This window comes from Phaseolus vulgaris, chromosome 6 (assembly GCF_051622355.1).
Source record: "Phaseolus vulgaris cultivar YP4 chromosome 6, ASM5162235v1, whole genome shotgun sequence".
NCBI classification, from domain to species: domain Eukaryota; kingdom Viridiplantae; phylum Streptophyta; class Magnoliopsida; order Fabales; family Fabaceae; genus Phaseolus; species Phaseolus vulgaris.
Genome location: NC_143503.1, coordinates 14,262,198 through 14,280,906, shown reverse-complemented (window position 1 = coordinate 14,280,906; position 18,709 = coordinate 14,262,198). Strand labels below are relative to the sequence as shown.

The following is an 18,709-nucleotide window of genomic DNA, read 5'->3' as shown; positions in this document are numbered from 1 at the left end:
CCATTTTAAAAGAGATATATTAATATATATGAAAGTTATTCAGAACATCCCATTCCTATTCTTATTTCACATAATTTATCTTGTTTTATACTTTGGTTTATTTTTTTATAATTATTAAAAAGTTTCTAAGAATATTACATATATGCAAGAACAATTTCTCTCCTCGGGGGACCTCAATAAAATAATGATAAGTTATAGAAAAGATATGAGTATAGTTTTGGATTGTCTGAGAACACAGTTTCCCAGACACTGAGAATTTAATAAGACTAAGATAAATAATTTCTGAATAATTTGGTGAGTAGTGCATGAATTAATAATAAGATTGAGGATAGATGTTTGTGAATATGGAAAGTGAGTGACTCAATCTAAGAGAGTAGGTTATGAACTCACATGTGTGCAACCAAACCTTCCATCTTCAACCTAACTTCGAAGAGAGATTGCAGCTACCTACCATTCTTTTTGTGAAAATCTAAAATTTCGAGAGCCCTAAATCTCATCAGTGTCAGAAAATTTTGATTCTGCTTCTTACTTTACTTTAAAATATGTTTCTAAAAATATTGCAAATTATTTTACGATTATTTTCCAACCAGATTCTGATAATTGTTTGTAAATAAAGTTCTTTAAAAATACTTCAAGATATTTTCTCATTCTATCTTTCCCCTTCAAACTGTACTTTGACTTATGATTATCAATCATTCCTCTACTATTTGGTACATGCTTTTAAGAAGTAGAATTGTGTTCTGCAACGAACTTTCAAATATGCTTAATCATATTTACACAGTATTTTGTAAAAGCAAGTGTTTTAAAAAAAAATAAAAAATACTTGGCAATTTTAAGAAAAATGTGTTCATACACAAATTTTAAATATATGGTTAATTTGATAATTGAAATTTGTGAAGTTTTAATTAATAAGCAAAATAAAAAAATAGATACATTTTTCCCTTTCTCTTCTTTTTCTATTTTCTTCAAATACTCTTTTCAAGTAATGTGGGTTATGGTAGTTTATATATCATTCTTAATCATTTATTGGGATACTTTTAAGAAATAGAAATGCGTCAAGAACAGACTTTCAAATATGCTTAATCATATTTAGAAAGTTATTTCTAAAGCAAGTCTTTTAAAACATAAAAAATAAGATAATTAAAAATATTTTCTCATTCTCTTTTTTCCTTCAAAGTACTTGCGTTATGATTATGAATTTCTCTACTCAAGTCGCATGCTTTTAAGAAATAAAAATATGTTCAGAAACAAATTTCAAATGTACGGTAAGTTTGATAATTGAAGTTTGTAAGGTAAGTTTTTAATAATAAACACAAATACAAAATAAGTTTGTAAGGTATTGTCTTTTTTTTTTTTTTCATTTGTGAGCTCTTTTCACTATGAGAAAATTTGAAGTTAGAGTGGTTTAATAGTCGCCTAAAATGAGAAAAAATATCAATTCTAAAAGTTGGATTTGTGTTAATGTTGTGAGGACTAAATAAAATGTTTTATAAGTGGAAGCTAGTACAATTATGTTGGGCCCAATCTTCATTAAGAAGAAGGCAGTTTCTTCCTGCACCCCCACAATTTTGTAAATTTCGAAACTGACCCCCACAATTTCGGGATCTGGGAGTGTGCTACGGATTCATCAATCCGGAAGTGAATCATGTTGCATTCCAGATGAGGGGGTGTTCCAGAAGCAAAGTTTGCATAAATTATTGATTTTCGAATTGCTGAATCAGGAAGTCTAATTTCTATTACAGATTGGTGGATCCGGAATGATTTTTTTCAATTACGGATTTCTGAATCTAGAATACATATTTTGAATTATGGATTGGTGGATCCAGAATGGTTTTTTCAATTATGGATGTTTTGCATTTTTTATTTTGGATTAACACTATCATTCATGTATTACCGGAAGCATCAATCTGGGAGATTACCGGATGCGCCAATCCGAAAATTTGCCGGATTTCATAATCCGGAATACAAAAAAAATAAAAATATACAATTTATATAGGGACACTTTTGTCTTTGCGCAACCTTGTGGGGGTGCAGGAAGAAAAATGTAGGGGTGCTGAAAGAAATTGCCTAAGAAGAATGTTAATAGAGTTGGTTTGTTAAGACTGTTTCTTTCCGCACCTCCATAATTTCTCTTAGTACCCCATATGTCAGACAAAAGATCATTTTGTCCTTAAAAATATACATTCTTAATTCTACAATTTGGAAGTGTAACTTTTTCTATTTACACCTCCCGTATTGTATAATTTACTTCCAGATCATACAATCCAAAATATATTTTTTTCTTTAAAAGAGTACATTATGGATTATAGAATCTAGTAGGTATTTCCAAATCCAAAAGGTATTCTTGAATTCATAAATACTTTCAAGATTCTATAATTTGGATATACCTTCTGGATTCTATAATTCAAAATGTAATTTTTTAAAGAAACCCATTATGAATTATAGAATTCAGAAGATATTTTCAATTCGAAAATACCTTCTAGATTCTATAATTCGGAGTTTTTATGGATCACCCATTCTGGAAAAAAAAACATTAATAGAATAAAGGTTATTTTTTATAGGAGTAGGATGATTGGGGCATCAAGTGATGAAGATTCATCCAAACAAAGCATCTCAGGCTCAAAGCATAGACACAAAAGAATACATTTTTCCATTATGAATTCTTTGTATAAAACTGTAAATAAGGTTTTCATTTTCTGACCTTGTATTTACGAGTCAAATAGAGAGTAGGAATAAACCCTAACCCTAGGAGATAAGAAAGTGCATGGAGAGCTTCTAGAAACCCTAACTTGCTATGCAAGCTAGAATTTAAGGAAGCTTGGGTGATAAAGCCCAAGCCATAACCCTAACTTGCAATGCAAGCTAGGGTTTGGGTAGCTTCACCAAGTGGTATCATGAGCAAAGCCTACAGTCCAACTAAGTTTTAGCTTGTTATTCAACTTTTTTACCATTTAATTCTTTTGTTTTGTGTTGTTCTTTTGTGTTTGATGTCTTTTAATTCATTTTGACCAATTAAAATCAAGTTTCAAACAAATTAAACGGTTCAAATTCATTGAAATTCCTTGAACCATCCAAAGCAGTCACGATCTAGGCTTCCTTTGCATGCGCTGGTTGTTTTTCAATTTTTTTTGAGTTTTCTTGCAATTTCAATTGGTGAAATCAGTTTAGATAAGGTTAATGTCCAAATTTGTCATGAATTCGTGTTTTTGGCTTGACTTTACCACGTGTTTGATAAAATGCCTCAATGAAATCTGCTAGGTGTTTGATTAATTGGTTATGTGATTTATTTTTGTATAAGCTTTAGTACGTTTTTCAGTTTGTGTGACTTGTGTCTCTGACTTGCTTTAGTTCATATCTGGTTTCCTAATACATCAAATCATATCATGTCTTGAAGTCTTGTTCAATTTTCATTGATCTCTATAGATGATGTGAGTTGATTTTAGGATTGTTTATTTGTTTGGTGACACTTTACTTAGATTTAGGAAATTTCTCACTGGACATTAACTTAACAAGTGTTAAGTAGATGTGAAAGTTCATTTCCATAAGGCCAAAAGGAAAACACAATTAATATGTGAATATGAATGCCAAAATAAGGTGTAGAATTTAAGCAAACACAAGGTGAGCAAGAATATGGACCAAATTGAAAACAAGGAAGCAAAAAGAAGAACAATACATATTTTGGAATTGAAATTGGAATGGAAATGGAATGGAAAAAGATGAGTGAAAGGAAACTTAGGAGATGAATTTGAGAAGATGAAACACGCCACTTGGATTGGTGATTTGCTCCAAGATAAGTGTGAATGCCGCCACTTGAGAGCTCTCAATTTCTCACAAGATAAGACAAAGATTTAGGGAGACAATGCTCTCACACTCTAACACAATTTGTGTATAGTAACTTTACTCTAATTTCAACTTGTCAATACATGAGGTAGGCCTCCCTATTTATAGATTTAGGAGCCTTGGAAAAGAAGAAAAGAGGGTAGAATGGGAAATGGAAGAGTGGTGCGGTCTTGACTTTGGTCAAAATCGCACCATCCTATACATTCTAGAATCTAGGTTTTCCTTTCTACCCTAATTGACTTCTTATGGGCCTATTCTTATGTCTCCACCTCCTAATTGTTGAGATGACCCTTCATAGTTGGCATCCTTGGTCGTCTTCCTGTGGATTTGGGTCGTATCAATAGGTTTCCTTTCCTGAAACTTTGTTCACAAGTGCACTGGATTGGAAAAATTGTTATGAACAAGTTATTTGAATTTTGTTGTCAAATTTTAAACCTAGATATTTCATGATGTTTGGAAAAACTTTTTGATTGCAATGCAGGATCAAATCGTTAAAAAGAAAACTTACATTCATTTTCTAATCAACACAATACAACCTGAAATACTTATAGTCATGATCATTGCCAATCTTCAAAATGTTCCTGAAATATTTATAGTCATGATCATTGTCAATCTTCAAAATGTTCAAGAGAATGATTTGATTCATCAAATATATAAACCATAGCTTCAACATATATGACATAATATGATAAAAGATATCGTGTAAGTGACTAAAAAATAAGGTACATAAGCTTATATAATAGCATACCCACAATAGGGAGATTAACTTCAATTCACTCTCATTACTCATATTTACTTTTCACTCATTGTTTTATTCACTTACACACAACATGTGATAACAACATTCCGAAATAGACTTTCATTTTAGTATTTTGTTCAATCTTCATTATTCATTATGATCCATATCTTGACTTAAATACCAATACACTAGAGATCTTAACTTCAAACAAAGTTTATCTCAAAGACGTTCTAATATGAACACTTTTCCACCATTAGAGCAAATCTCTCATACTTTTTTGAGCAAAAAATACAATTATGTTTAACTACCATTATGTATGTGGGTCATTTTCTACTTTACCAAAACTTGGAGAGAAGCATAGGACATTAGCATTTGCATAATAAATAAATAGTAGAGATTTTAGTAAGTCATCCAAGCAAGCTTACATTAGAAATAGAATTAGAAAAAGTAGAACATAAAATAAAAGCAATAATAAATTGAGCATCAAACTATTACTTACACTCTTGTTTAGATTAACTTATTTATGAATCCATGTAAAAAAGAAGAAAAATTAAAATAAGTATTTTCATGACCTAAAAAGTTAGTTTATATATAAGCTAGTTTTGTAAAAGCTTTATTTTGTAGTTTCTCATAAAAATTTAACTCCAAATTTAAACTTGTCAAAAAACACGTTTCATAAGTTAAAATTAATTTGTATACAAGTTAAAAAAAAACTATATAAAAATAATTATAGAAATTAGTTTGAATGTAAGCTAATTTTAACTTGTGGAGAATCTACCTTCAATTTTTTTTCTTCTTATTTTTCTCTTCAGGAACGAGCTTAAGGAAAAGTTCATCCTACTAGACTATAAAACTATAATACTAGTAAAAAAAATACACTTCAAAATTGATTCAGAATTGTAGTAATACATGGAGAAACTAAGTGAATGAAATAACAGAAGGCTAAAAGTTATAAAAACTGATTGAACTTGAACGTAATTGCACGAAATTTCAAAACTGCTGAACTAATACATCCATTTGATTTACTTCAATAATATATATAATAAAATTACAATTATTGGAAGTTATAAAATAGGAATACTAACAACCCTGTAAACTGACCACTAATGCATACTAACGATAAATAATTTAAGACTAATAAAATTTGAATTAATAACTAACATCCTCCCTTAATTTTGATTTGGAACAACCTTCATGTCAAATCTCTTAACTTGATGAAAGCATCGATCTTCAATGGCTTAGTGAGAATATCTGCAATCTGATATTCTGATATGGAGTATTCCAATTCGATCATGTTCTTCCCAACTTGGTCTCGCAGGAAGTGATATCGAATATCAATGTTTACTTCTTTGATGAAAAATCGGATTCTTTGCAAGATTAATTGTAGAGACATTGTCAACATAAATCTTGATTGGAACATCTAGATTAAAACCAATTTGAGTTATGATATTGCTGAGCCAAACTGATTGACAAGCACTTGCTGCTGCTGCTACATACTCAGCTTCACAAGTAGATAATGCAACAATTGACTGTTTCTTTGATGACCACAAGCAAACAGTCTTTTCGATTATAAAACAATGACCACTTGTGCTCTTCCTCTCGTCTGAATCTCCACCCCAATCACTGTCTGAGTATCTGACGATCTCAATCTTCTTAGATGAAGAGTAAAATAGACCAAAAGCTGTAATACCTTTGATGTAGCACATAATTATCTGTACAACTTGTAAATGAACTTGTCGAGGTGACTCCATGTATCGACTAACCAATCCCACAACATAACATATGTCGAGTCTAGTACACATGAGATATCTAAGGCTCCCAACAATCTGCTTAAAGTATGTTGCATTTACAGTTCGCCCATCACCTTCCTTCTTCCAGTTTCAATTGGAGTCTTAGCTGAGTTTGAATCCTCCATCTTAAACTTCTTTAAAAACTCAGCAACAAATTTTCTCTGATGAATGAAGATTCCATTGTCTCCTTGGATGACTTCAATGCCCAAAAAGTAGGACATAAGACTGAGATCAGTCATCTCAAATTCCTTCATCATGATATGCTTGAAGTCACCAATCATTTTGAGATTACTTCCTGTAAAAATCACATCATCAACATAAAGACATAAAATTAGCAAATCTCCATAATCATTAGTCTTTAGATAAAGACCATGATCTGATGCACATTTTTTGAATCCAGTGGCATGAAGAAATGAATCAATCCTTTTGTTCCAAGCTCTTGGTGCCTGTTTAAGACCATATAAAGCCTTAGTTAGTCTGTACACCTTCTCCTCTTTGCCAAATTGTATGAAACCCGACGTGATAGAGATCAAATAAGAGAGAATTTTACTAATGGAGGAAGAGGTCATTCACCCAAACATTTGAAGTTATTCCTTCTAGTCTTCTAAAAAATTAAAGAAGAATTAAAATAAAGAGAGGACCAAGCCTAAAGCCAAAAGAAGACTACAAGCTTTCAAGAATGGACTTCAATTAATATCTCTCTTTATAGTTTCTTTTGTATAAATTTGTAAATAATATAGAATAGTGTTTAGGTAGGTGCTAAGAGGGAAACCTAAAGATACCTCTTGTGTAAAGCATCTTTGATATTAGCTTTAGGAATAGTCTAGAAAGGTATCCCTTCATTCTCCACTTTAGGCGCTAGAAGTGGAAGAGTTGCAAGGCAACCTTGGATAGCTTCCTTTGTAAGCTTCTTGTAAACTCTTGACCGGTCCTTCTCCTATAAAAGGAGGGCTTGAGTCCTTCAAATACAGATTTGATATTTTGAGTACAGAAATTCTCCCAAATTGGTGAGTGATTGAGAGACTTGTGTCTTCTCCTATTCTAGTTTTATCTTGAGTGCACTCTTGGAACCTCAAGTGGCGGCATCTACACTCATCTTGAAGCTTTGCATCCTTCAAGTGGCGTGCTCCTCTCCAAGGACTCCAACCACATAAGTTCCCTTCTTCTTTCCATCTTATTCATCCATTTCCATTCGCAAACAAACTCTAAAACATGTATTTGATGTTTCTAGTCATTTTAATCGGTAGAAATTGCTTTGTTTGTGTTTTTGTTTGGTAGTTTCTGTTATCTTGCTGTTCTTGTGGTTTAGGTTGAGTTTCTTTGTGTTTTAATCGGTGCAATTGTGTTTTCTCTTGCTTTAATCGGTTCATATGCCATATTATGGGTTTCTAAGTGAGTTTGGCTTGGTTTCTTGAGTTTTTGAGAGTTCTTGAATGTTAAGAACATTGATCCAATTCTTAGAAAGTGCCTAATCATATTCCAACTCAAGTTGAATCCATAACATGTCTTTGAAATATCTCTATCATGTTATTGGAATCATATCACGACGGCTACTTTACATAAACCTTTTCATCAAGTGGGTCATTTAGAAATGCAGACTTGACGTCCATTTGGTGAATTTTCCATTGCCTTTGTGCAGCTAAAGCAACGATTAATCTCATTGTTTCCATTTGGGCTACAGGAGAAAGTATTTCTTCATAATCATAGCCTTCTCTTTGCACGAATCCCTTTGCCACCAACCTTGCCTTGTATCTATCAATCTCACTATTTGCTTTCACTTTAATCTTGTACACCCACTTCACATCAATTGCTTTGTGTCCTTTTGGAAGATCAGTGAGTTGCCATGTATTATTTTTCTCAATCCCCATCAATTCTTCATTCATAGCCTCTTGCCATTTGGGGTGTTGGATGGCATCTGCAAATCTCATGGGTTCTGAATCTGCAAGAAAAGCAAAGTGAACCAATTTTCCATTGTCATCAACTTTATCATCAAGATTTACTTCGTAATCTTGAAGATGTACATGTTGTCGTTGCTGCCTTCTTGGTCGCTCCATCATAGTTGCAATTGGAGCTACAACTTCAAATTGAATTACAACTTCAGGTTGAACTGCAGGTGCTTCAATAGTGACTTCATCTTCCACATCATCGTTCAAAACATAAATATATCATTTTTTCGAATCCATTTCAACTGCTGCATTCCATTGCCATTACTCATCTTCGACAAATGTAACATCACGACTGACAATCACCTTCTTTGTCATTGGATTGTACAGTTTGTATCCCCCATGCTTATATCCAATGAAAATGGTCTTCACTACCATATCATCCAACTTCAATATTGTTTCCTTGGGGACATGAGCATAAGTAATTGACCCAAATACCTTCAAGTGCTGCACCTTGGGTTTGAATCCACTCCATGCCTCAATCGAAGTTGTGTTAGGAACACTCCGAGTGGGTGATCTGTTTATCAAATATACCGCACATGTTACGGCCTCAGCCCAAAAATAATTTGGCATACCTTTCGCTTTAAGCATGCTCCTCGCCATGTCCATGATTGTTCTATTCTTTCTCTCGGCAACTCCGTTGTGTTGAGGTGTGTAGGGACATGTTATGTTATGCTGCAACCCAAGTTCTTCACAGTGCCTCTTGAACTCATTAGACTTGTATTCACCCCCTCCATCACTACGCACCATCTTAATTAGTCTGTCACTCTGTCTTTCAACAAATGCTTTAAATATTTTAAAGCAGTGGAATACCTCATCCTTTCTTTTCAATAGATAAATCTAGGTTTTCCTTGAAAAATCATTAATAAAGGTTAAAAAATACTTATTACCTCCAATTTATGATATGTTCATCGGGCCACAAACATCTGTATGAACAAGCTTCAAAGGAAATTTCGCACGCCAAAGCTCCTTAACAAATGGTATCATGTGATTCTTTCCAAAATGCAAGCCTCACACAATTGATCAAGGTGATGAATATGGGGTAAACCATTCACTAAATTTTGTTTGGAGAGATTTTCCAAACTCTGAAAATTTAAGTGCCCAAAGCGTAAAAATGTCATAACCACGGTTCATTATTCACTATTGCATTCAAGCACTTGAAATTACCCATATGAAAATCTATTGGAAACATGCATTTTTTTGATAAAAAAGTTTTAAGAATCAAATTACATTTTTATCAAAAATTGAGATTTGATTTTCAACTATGTGCATATGTGCATCATGTAACCAATTTCGACCAGCTGTCCCATACTCAACAGATTACTTTTCATATCAGGTACATAGAAAACATCATAGATGTACCTGTGATCATCATTCTTCAATGTGATAAGAATTCGCCATTTTCCAATCACCGAAACAAACTTGCCATCATCGAATTTCACTTTTGTGCGAAATGAGTCATCCAAATCTACAAATAGCTCCTTCTGACCACACATATGATTCGTGCAACCTGTATCCAAATACCAAGTCTGATTGTTTGAAGTTTCATTTGATGTGAGTGTCATTAGTACTGCATGATCCTCTTCGTTTTATTCATGATTACTATTTCCTTGAGCACAATTGGCACCTTTTGATCTACACTCATTTGCATAATGGTCGTGTTTATGGTCGTTATAACACTCTACATTTTATTTATTCTACATGCCTCTTTGTCCTCCACGACCACGTCCTCCGCGCCAAGATTTATTTGAACTTGGATTGTGATTGGAACCAGTGTTGTTTTGCTCAGCGCCTCCATGATTCTGGCCACCACGACCTTTGTTGGAATAGCTACCACCACGTCCCTGTCCTCTGCCTCGTGAACTACCGTGTTTATGATAGGAGCTACCAATTGAGGCTTGTGCTTGTAAAGCCTGTTCAATTGGTTTTTCAATCTTATTGTCATTCATCCGCTGCTCATGCGCTCGTAGGGAACCGTACAATAACCTTACTGTCATTGTTGAAATGTCATTGGCCTCTTCAATTGCGACAACATGTTCAAATCTGGGAGTTAAAGATCTCAAAATCTTCTCCACCTTTGCCTGCCCCGAATGTGTTTCACCATTGGTCTTCATATGATTTGTCAAGGTAAGAACTTTATTTATATAGACATCAACAGTCTCTGTGGTTTCCATCTGCAACAGTTCATATTGGCGTCTTAGGGTTTGAAGACGCACCCTCTTGATCTTGTCATCATCACCTTTATAATTGGTTGACAAAATGGTTCAAGCCTCACTTGCAGTTGTTGCTCCTTCTATCTGCTCAAATGTCTCGTCATTCATCCCTTGATGAATGAGATACAAAGCCTTTTGACCTTCTTCTTCTGATCACGATGCGCTACTCGTTGCGCCTCAGTTGCATTATCAGCTAATGCAAACACTCTACTCTCAATGACATCGCATAACTCATGATAATCAAACAAAACTTTCATCTGCACACACCAATGATTGTAATTTTTTCCATCAAGGATAAGGACTGATAATTGGGTAGAGTTCATGATAACAGACTAACTCTGATACCAATTGTAGAAACTAATTGAAGGAAATAACAGAAAACAAAAAGTTGTAGAAACTGATTGAACGTAATTGCACGAAATTGCAAAACTAGTGAACTGATACATCCATCTTGATTTACTTCAATAATATATATAATAAAATTACAATTATTGGAAGCTATAAAATAGAAATACTAACAACCTTGTAAACTGACCACTAATTAAATACTAACAGTAAATAATTTAAAACTAATAAAATCCGAATTAATAACCAACTATACAAATCAACACGGTATAACAAAACACTAGTATAAACAAGAAGTCTAATACAAAATCTAGTTTCTCATATGCATATAATGGTTTGGTTTGATGATACTACAAAATCATCATAATAACATTCTAGTTTTACAAATACTTCATGCCAAAACAAACTTCCTAAGTTAATATATGTGATAAGAAGATTGAAATAGGCACAGAGAAGCGAATTACGGTATAAAATGTCACCATCACAGCAAGCAAATATGAAGAAATGTGTCGCCACTTTCTCGGCTCAGCTACCAACTGTACTCATTATGAAAACAAAAACAAATGTCATTTCTAAACAATCTTTTAAAGTTTGACAAGTACACAGTAATCCATAATAAAAAAAGTAGATTATTGAGACACAACACATCAATCCATTTCATCTAATCACATATCCTGAGTGTATTAACAACACTTTTGACGGTGCCTATAATTAGGGAAAAAAAGAAGATAAAACATAGATTATATATAATAGTATTATCTATAATTAGGGGAAAAAACAACATAGAAATCCCATGTTCACTACATATAAAACTAATTTATAGTATATAATTATGGAACAATCCTTATCTTACTAAACTAGTTTTATGAGAATGAGTTAAACTTAAAACTCCCATCTTATTATGGTATGAACAAAATAATAACATTCTAGTTTTACAAATACTTCATGCCAAAACAAACTTCCTAAGTTAATATATGTGATAAGAAGATTGAAATAGGCACTAGAGAAGCGAATTACGGTATAAAATGTCACCATCACAGCAAGCAAATATGAAGAAATGTGTCGCCACTTTCTCGGCTCAGCTACCAACTGTACTCATTATGAAAACAAAAACAATGTCATTTCTAAACAATCTTTTAAAGTTTGACAAGTACACAGTAATCCATAATAAAAAAAAAGTAGATTATTGAGACACAACACAACAATCCATTTCATCTAATCACATATCCTGAGTGTATTAACAACACTTTTGACGGTGCCTATAATTAGGGAAAAAAAGAAGATAAAACATAGATTATATATAATAGTATTATCTATAATTAGGGGAAAAAACAACATAGAAATCCCATGTTCACTACATATAAAACTAATTTATAGTATATAATTATGGAACAATCCTTATCTTACTAAACTAGTTTTATGAGAATGAGTTAAACTTAAAACTCCCATCTTATTATGGTATGAACAAAGTTTGTGACATTTACTATCGTGCCATTGTTAGACCTCACTTATATCTAACTGCATGTTCGAGATTCATATGTCTCCACATGACAGGGGTATGTTGGAGATTTTAAGTCAGTGTAAACCCTAAACTTAAAACCTAATTAATACCATTTTCTTAGTCTGTGTCAGACTACTCTATACCATAATCTTTCTGCACGAGTCCTGTCATTTAGCCATCCTTTTAGCAATGGATTTATGCAATCTACTCTATAAGGATAAGAGTTCCTGCGAGATACCTTTTTCCTTTTTATCAACCAACACTTGTCATCTCATAATACTTACTTTTCTTCTCATCAGGTGCTTTAGCAGTATTTTAAAAATATCCAATTAAACATGTTACAATGCTTATTTCTGAAGGTCTATTTAATAAATAAAAACAAATTTGAAGTAAATGTATTATCATTCTATATTCAACAATCCAAACTAGTTTGAAACAGAAGGTCAATTCATCAATAAATATTTATGTAGTCAGCAGTCAGCAAGTTTGATTCTCTCGGAGCAAAAGAAATAAAAATAAAAGAGGCGTAACATCAACAGTTTAACATCGTACTTTTTCAAAATAATTGAAGCATTTATTTACCTATTGATGACTCTTATTCATGCAATAACTCATATTATGACTTTTTCATTTATCTTGATTGCAGGAATGTGAGCAATTTTAGACCAGTATTTCCCATTATGATTTTGATATCTTGCTTCCAGTAAAGGGCACTCCCTAAGACTTAGTACTTGAAGAGATGATGGAAGTTGATCCTCAGGTAAGGACTCAATACTTGGACAATTGTATATGTTAAGCATTTGGAGAGAAGTGAGACTTTGAAGCCCTTTTCCTTCCAACAACTTTAAGCCACTGAAATTATTTAGGAACAGATATTCTAGAGAAGTAGGCAGGGACTGCTCCTTCAAAAGCCTGTTAACAAGATCTTCATCACCAAGACCCTTGACTAAAAGATGTGACAGAGAATATAGGCGTTGGAATAGCAAACTTAACTCTTGTTTGGATATAGATGATAGTATTCCAACATCAACATGAAGTGATCTTAAACAAGAAGGCAAACACCTTGGAGACAATGATTCTAGCATGGGAAGGCCAGATAGGTCCAAGTGTTCAAGGGAAGGGAGATCAATTTGATTTGGCAGTGATCTAAGTTTCTCACAATCAGTGACAATAAAATCAACTAATTTGGGAGCTGCTTCTCCCCCTTGAGTAGTAATTGCTTCCAAGTTGGGAATAAAACGGATATAAAGCTCTTGAAGGACAGGGAAATAAGCTAATGAAAAAGATGTCAGGGAACTGCAACTATTCCATATTCTCAGTGTTTTAAGTGATGTGAATTTGGGCCTTGTATTGTGAGATAGGAACTCTAAATTTCTACAATGCCAAATGTCAAGTGATTGCAATAATGTGGGCAAACAATCAGCTGGGAAGGAAATCAAAGATGGGATATTTGAAAGAGTCAACTTTTGAAGACAATTTGCACTAAGTATCATTCTGGGAAAACACTGTAAGCTATCACACTTTTCAATCAATAGTTCGCAACAAGAGAAGTTGTCAAGCATAGACAACAAGGTTTCTTGTCCCTCTCTAATATGTATTGCTTCAATTGATGTATTCCAATGCACATCAGATAATTTTGTCACCAGCTGGTTGCACTCTGAGAAAATCACATTTGTCAATGAAGGTAGATGACTTGGCAAGGTTCCTTTTAGCTTGGGGCACTTGTACAGGTACAAAGTCTTAAGACATGGAAAGGGAAAGTTTCTGCCTTCACTCTCAAATGGTAGCCATTCCTGCCACTCTGACATATCTTCAAATTCCAGATTCTCTAGTGATTGAAATGGCTGAAGCAACTGTGAGCCTACACTGCTACCGTAGAACTCATGACCAACTTTCTTCACCATTTTCATCCTTTTGATAACAAGCTCCTTCAGCGAAGGTAGTTGTCCAAAAGGTGGAAGTGACAAGCAATTGTTGCAATCACTTACAGTAAGGACTATGATCTTTGAAAATGAAAAATGTCCAATCCAATTTGGAAAGGAAGTGCCACCATAATATTTGATATTGAGTTTCTTCAAATTTGTTGATGGTTGCAAGTTGTGAAGTACATCTTTTTCAAACTGCGGTTCTTGTGCATCACTGTCCCATCCTAGAATAAGCTCCTCAATCTGCTCTTTTTTCTGTAAATTTGCCTGAAAAGCGTCCACAAGATTGACAACATTTTGCAGGTTCATAATGGAAAGCTTGCCCTGAAGGTAAGGAAATTTTGATAAATCTCTAATACTTAGTCCGTTTTGTCTTCCAACAATAAAAACTGTCAAGGTACGGAGTTGTTGTAATTTGCATATTTGTGTTGGCATCTCTGGCAAGTTAGTGTCACTGATGTCAAGGTGGCGTAAGTTAATCAGATTTCCTATCTGCTGAGGCAATTGAATAAGAGATTCACAATTTGATAATATCAAAGTTTGCAAATTGTAAAGCATAAATGTTTCATCGGGCAAGCTTTCAATTGAAGTGTAGGAAAGATCCAGATACCTCAAGTGCAACAAATTGCCAATCGAATTAGGCAACTCAGTTATATTTGTGTATTTAGACAATGAAAGTATTCTCAAACATCTTAGTTTTGGCAACCAACCATGTGATACCATTTTGGTCAAGTAACAGTGTACATATGGATATGACAATCGTGGTAGAAAGGTCCGCAAACACTTCAGCTCATAAAAGCCCTCAAACTTTTCAGAGATATCAAACATCTCTCTGAGAAATGATAAATGGCGAACAGTTCTTGGGATTTCACTGCCATCAAAGTGGTAAGAACTTCTTCCAGACACAAGTTTAGCCAAATCATAGATGAGGTCATGCATTCGAAAATTTTCCTCTGCAACAGCATTGTCTTTTTGAATCAAGGATCTAGATAATAACTCATTGAAGCAGTCGTTACCTATTGATTCCATTTCTTTCTCTTCATGAACATGTTGAAGAAAGCCTTCAGCCATCCATAACAAAACTATTTCCTTCCTGTCCAACAAATGTTGTTTTGGAAAAATAGAGCAGTAAGCAAAACATCTCTTCAAATGTGCTGGAAGATGAAAATAACTTATACGCAAAGCTGGTAAAACATCATCATGTGCCCACAAATTGCTGTTCAGAATTCTGTTCCATTCCCCAACATCTACATTTGATCTCAAAAGGCCTCCCAATGTTTTAGCTGCCAATGGCAGACCATTACATTTTTTTGCAATTTTTTTACCAATTTCTTCTAGGATTGGATGATTGTGGTAACCTTCACTTCCAAATGCATGTCTGGCCAGTATGCGCCAGCAATTTTCATCACTAAGAGGTTTCAGCTCATAAGTGGGAAATGTATGTGTGACCTGTGCAACTCTTTGTTGTCTGGTTGTTACAATGATTTTACTTCCCTTTCTCCCATTTCTAAAAGGTGCTATTAGGTGATGCCAATCGTTATACTTTTCATTCCAAAGGTCATCAAGCACAAGCAAAAATTTCTTATCTCTTAGGGTATTCTTCAATTCAACACGAAGAACATCAAGATTAGTAATGTGGCAATCTTCCGATGTGAGAGATTCAACAATTTTCTTCGTTACCATGAGAATATCAAAATCATCTGACACACATGCCCAAGCTGTAAAATCAAAATGTTTCTGCACTTCACTATCATTATAAAGCCATTGAACAAGGGTTGTTTTTCCCAGACCCCCCATGCCCAATACTGTGATCACTTCTATATCATTAGACATGCCATCACCATCATCACATAGAAGCATGCTCAGTAGCTTCTCCCTGTCATTCTCTCTAGCAACCACAACAGACTCAACCAATGAATCTGTTACTGTTCTATAAGAGACTCTCCTAGTAACACTTTGCAAACCAAGAATATCTTTTTGCCTAACAAAATGTTCTAGCCTTCTAGATATTGCCTCAAACTTGGAATTCATACCCTTATAGAAGTTTTTAAAGCTAGAAGAAAGCAAGGATCTTACCTTGGTAGCAAATGTTCTAGATCCTCCTTCAGAAGTGCGTCTCAAAGCATGTGTATTGATTTCATCCAACAAATCTTCTGCATCTAAGACAACATCTCTCAACTCATCAAGCCATTTCTTCACTGCAGGATCAGTGATTTGCTTCTCCTCAGCATCATTGAGCACAGCATTAACTGCCAATAGCTTTATCTTCAACTCATCCAACAAACAAATATCCAGCTTTGTACTGGAGAAGAAATCTCGAAACTCTCGAGAAGCTATTCTTTCTATCAAGATCTCCATACAAGCAGAGATAAGAGCCTCTCCCACCATACCAAGGGCCATTTTTTCTCTTGTTTTGCAAATTGAATTACAACATTGAAACTCTTGCTAAATCATATACAAGTGAGAAATCTATCCAATTGAGGTATGGTTTGATTGCTTTCACTTTTGCTATTGTGAACGCGTCATTAGTCATTATTCACTGCAGAGAAGTTTCACCATTGACTTTCATCAAGTCTTCTTGGGCTTGCTTCAATTAAATGTTCCAGTGACTTTTTAATCCAAAGAATTTATGACACATTATTTGCACTGATGGTCACCTATTGTAAATAATCTCGCGTTTAGTCCAACTTATCAAAGCATTACTAGTGTTTCTTATTTAGATTTTGTGAGTCACTATTCGTGCAGGGTATTGATTTGTTTAATCATGCTTATATGATTATATATATGGATGTGGCAACCTTAATTTAAAAAATTTATCTATGCATTTGATATATTTAGTTGAAGTTGGATGTCCGAAATGGCTTGTAATTAACATGTAAATAAGTTAAGTGATTTTTATATTTGTTTATTTAGTCATATAGATCAAGTTAAGTTTTATTAGGTTAAATTATTTAATTAAATCCAATGAGTTTTAAAAAATCAACGTTAAAACTTTTGAATAGTGTATTTATGTATTCTATTAAAAATTTTTACGAAATTTTTTTTATATATTCTTTTGTTAAACTTTATGGAAAATTATAATGAGAAAAAAAAATAGTATTAAAATAAAATATAAAAATAATTTAAGTAAAAGTAAGTTAAATAGCTCAAATCTAAGAGTAGTTTTTATTTTTAAAAAAAACTAAATTTAAATATTTAAATTAAACCCGTTTAATGAGATGAGTCAAATTTCACCATCCAATTTTGTTTAACAAATCAAAGTAAGAAAAAGCTGAATTTGAGTGAAGTGATGGATACCCATTCTTGGACTTGGGTACATAGTGTAGGACTTGGGTACATTCTGGCCATTGCATTCTGCACCCATATAGTTTGATACTACACCTCCCATAGAAGTGGTGAAGCTGCACCTCCTAGAGGTTGAAATGTCAAAAATACTCCCATAACCTAGAACCTATTTTAAAGTTTTGTGTACATTTCCTAATTTATATTTTGGAATGTATTTTCGTATTTATAAACATATTTCAAAATACATTAATACATGCTAGATTCATATTAATTCTATATTTAGAAACATATTTTAAAATGTATAATCTAAAATACATATTTTTAAAAAGTAAAATTAGAAAATCATTTTTTATAAGAGTGCAACATCAATTATATGGAGTGTAGATGCAATAACCAGAATTTATAAATACTTTTTTAAGCACTTTTAAGAAAATAAAATTAAAACATAAATATTTTTTTTCTATACACACAAAAAAATACACACATATACACACATATATATATATATATATATATTTTTTTTTTTTATTTTTTTATTTTTTTGTAACATCCCTATTTTTTTCGCATATTTGTTAATATATTATACATGCAATATCTAATTAACATGTAAACATATATTAGGTTATCATATTTGTATCTCAAAAAGTTGTTAATATATACATCAAAAGTAAAAAAAAAAAAACAAAAGAAACAAAGCATTCAAAGGTAAATTTATCCAATACTCAAGTTGCTCACTGAGGAGCTCTATTACTTGTAATCTCATCTGCTCCCGTGTAAAACACGATCATCACAGATAAAGAAATAAACACAAACAAATAACAGGGTAAATTAGCTATATAAAAATTTCTATATAATTTCATGTCAAATTAATCAACATAATTCATCAAGTCTCATACAATTTCTCAAATCATCGAGTGTCTATTAAATTTCATAATTCATCTTTTCACATGTCAGACTTCTACTGACTCATAACACATAGACATTTGACTCTACTTCCGGAAGACTCGTGCGTTGACTTAGACTCAAAGATCTGCACCTGTCATACTACATCACTGTGAAATCCACACAGCTATGCGCATAATTAATCTCAATATCATCTCTCTCCTAGTATGACAGGGTTAATTCATA

General features: G+C 33.1%; 2 protein-coding genes across 2 annotated transcripts; both read right to left on the bottom strand.

The window, feature by feature from the left end:
* Nucleotides 1-5,771: 5,771 nt before the first annotated feature.
* LOC137833256 (secreted RxLR effector protein 161-like) lies at nucleotides 5,772-6,330 on the bottom strand. The gene is made up of 2 exons (XM_090303844.1): nucleotides 6,077-6,330; nucleotides 5,772-5,946 (listed from the first exon to the last, which is right to left on the bottom strand). Exons 1-2 carry the CDS (start codon nucleotides 6,328-6,330, stop codon nucleotides 5,772-5,774), a joined length of 429 nt encoding a protein of 142 aa, XP_090159970.1.
* Nucleotides 6,331-11,144: 4,814 nt separating this feature from the next.
* On the bottom strand, nucleotides 11,145-16,887 carry LOC137830973 (putative disease resistance RPP13-like protein 1). Its single transcript, XM_090303715.1, has 3 exons — nucleotides 12,954-16,887; nucleotides 11,888-11,959; nucleotides 11,145-11,406 (listed from the first exon to the last, which is right to left on the bottom strand). The coding sequence occupies exon 1, from the start codon at nucleotides 16,694-16,696 to the stop codon at nucleotides 12,983-12,985; it is 3,714 nt and encodes a 1,237-aa protein (XP_090159841.1). The 5' UTR covers nucleotides 16,697-16,887; the 3' UTR covers nucleotides 11,145-11,406; nucleotides 11,888-11,959; nucleotides 12,954-12,982.
* Between the last annotated feature and the right edge of the window lie 1,822 nt (nucleotides 16,888-18,709).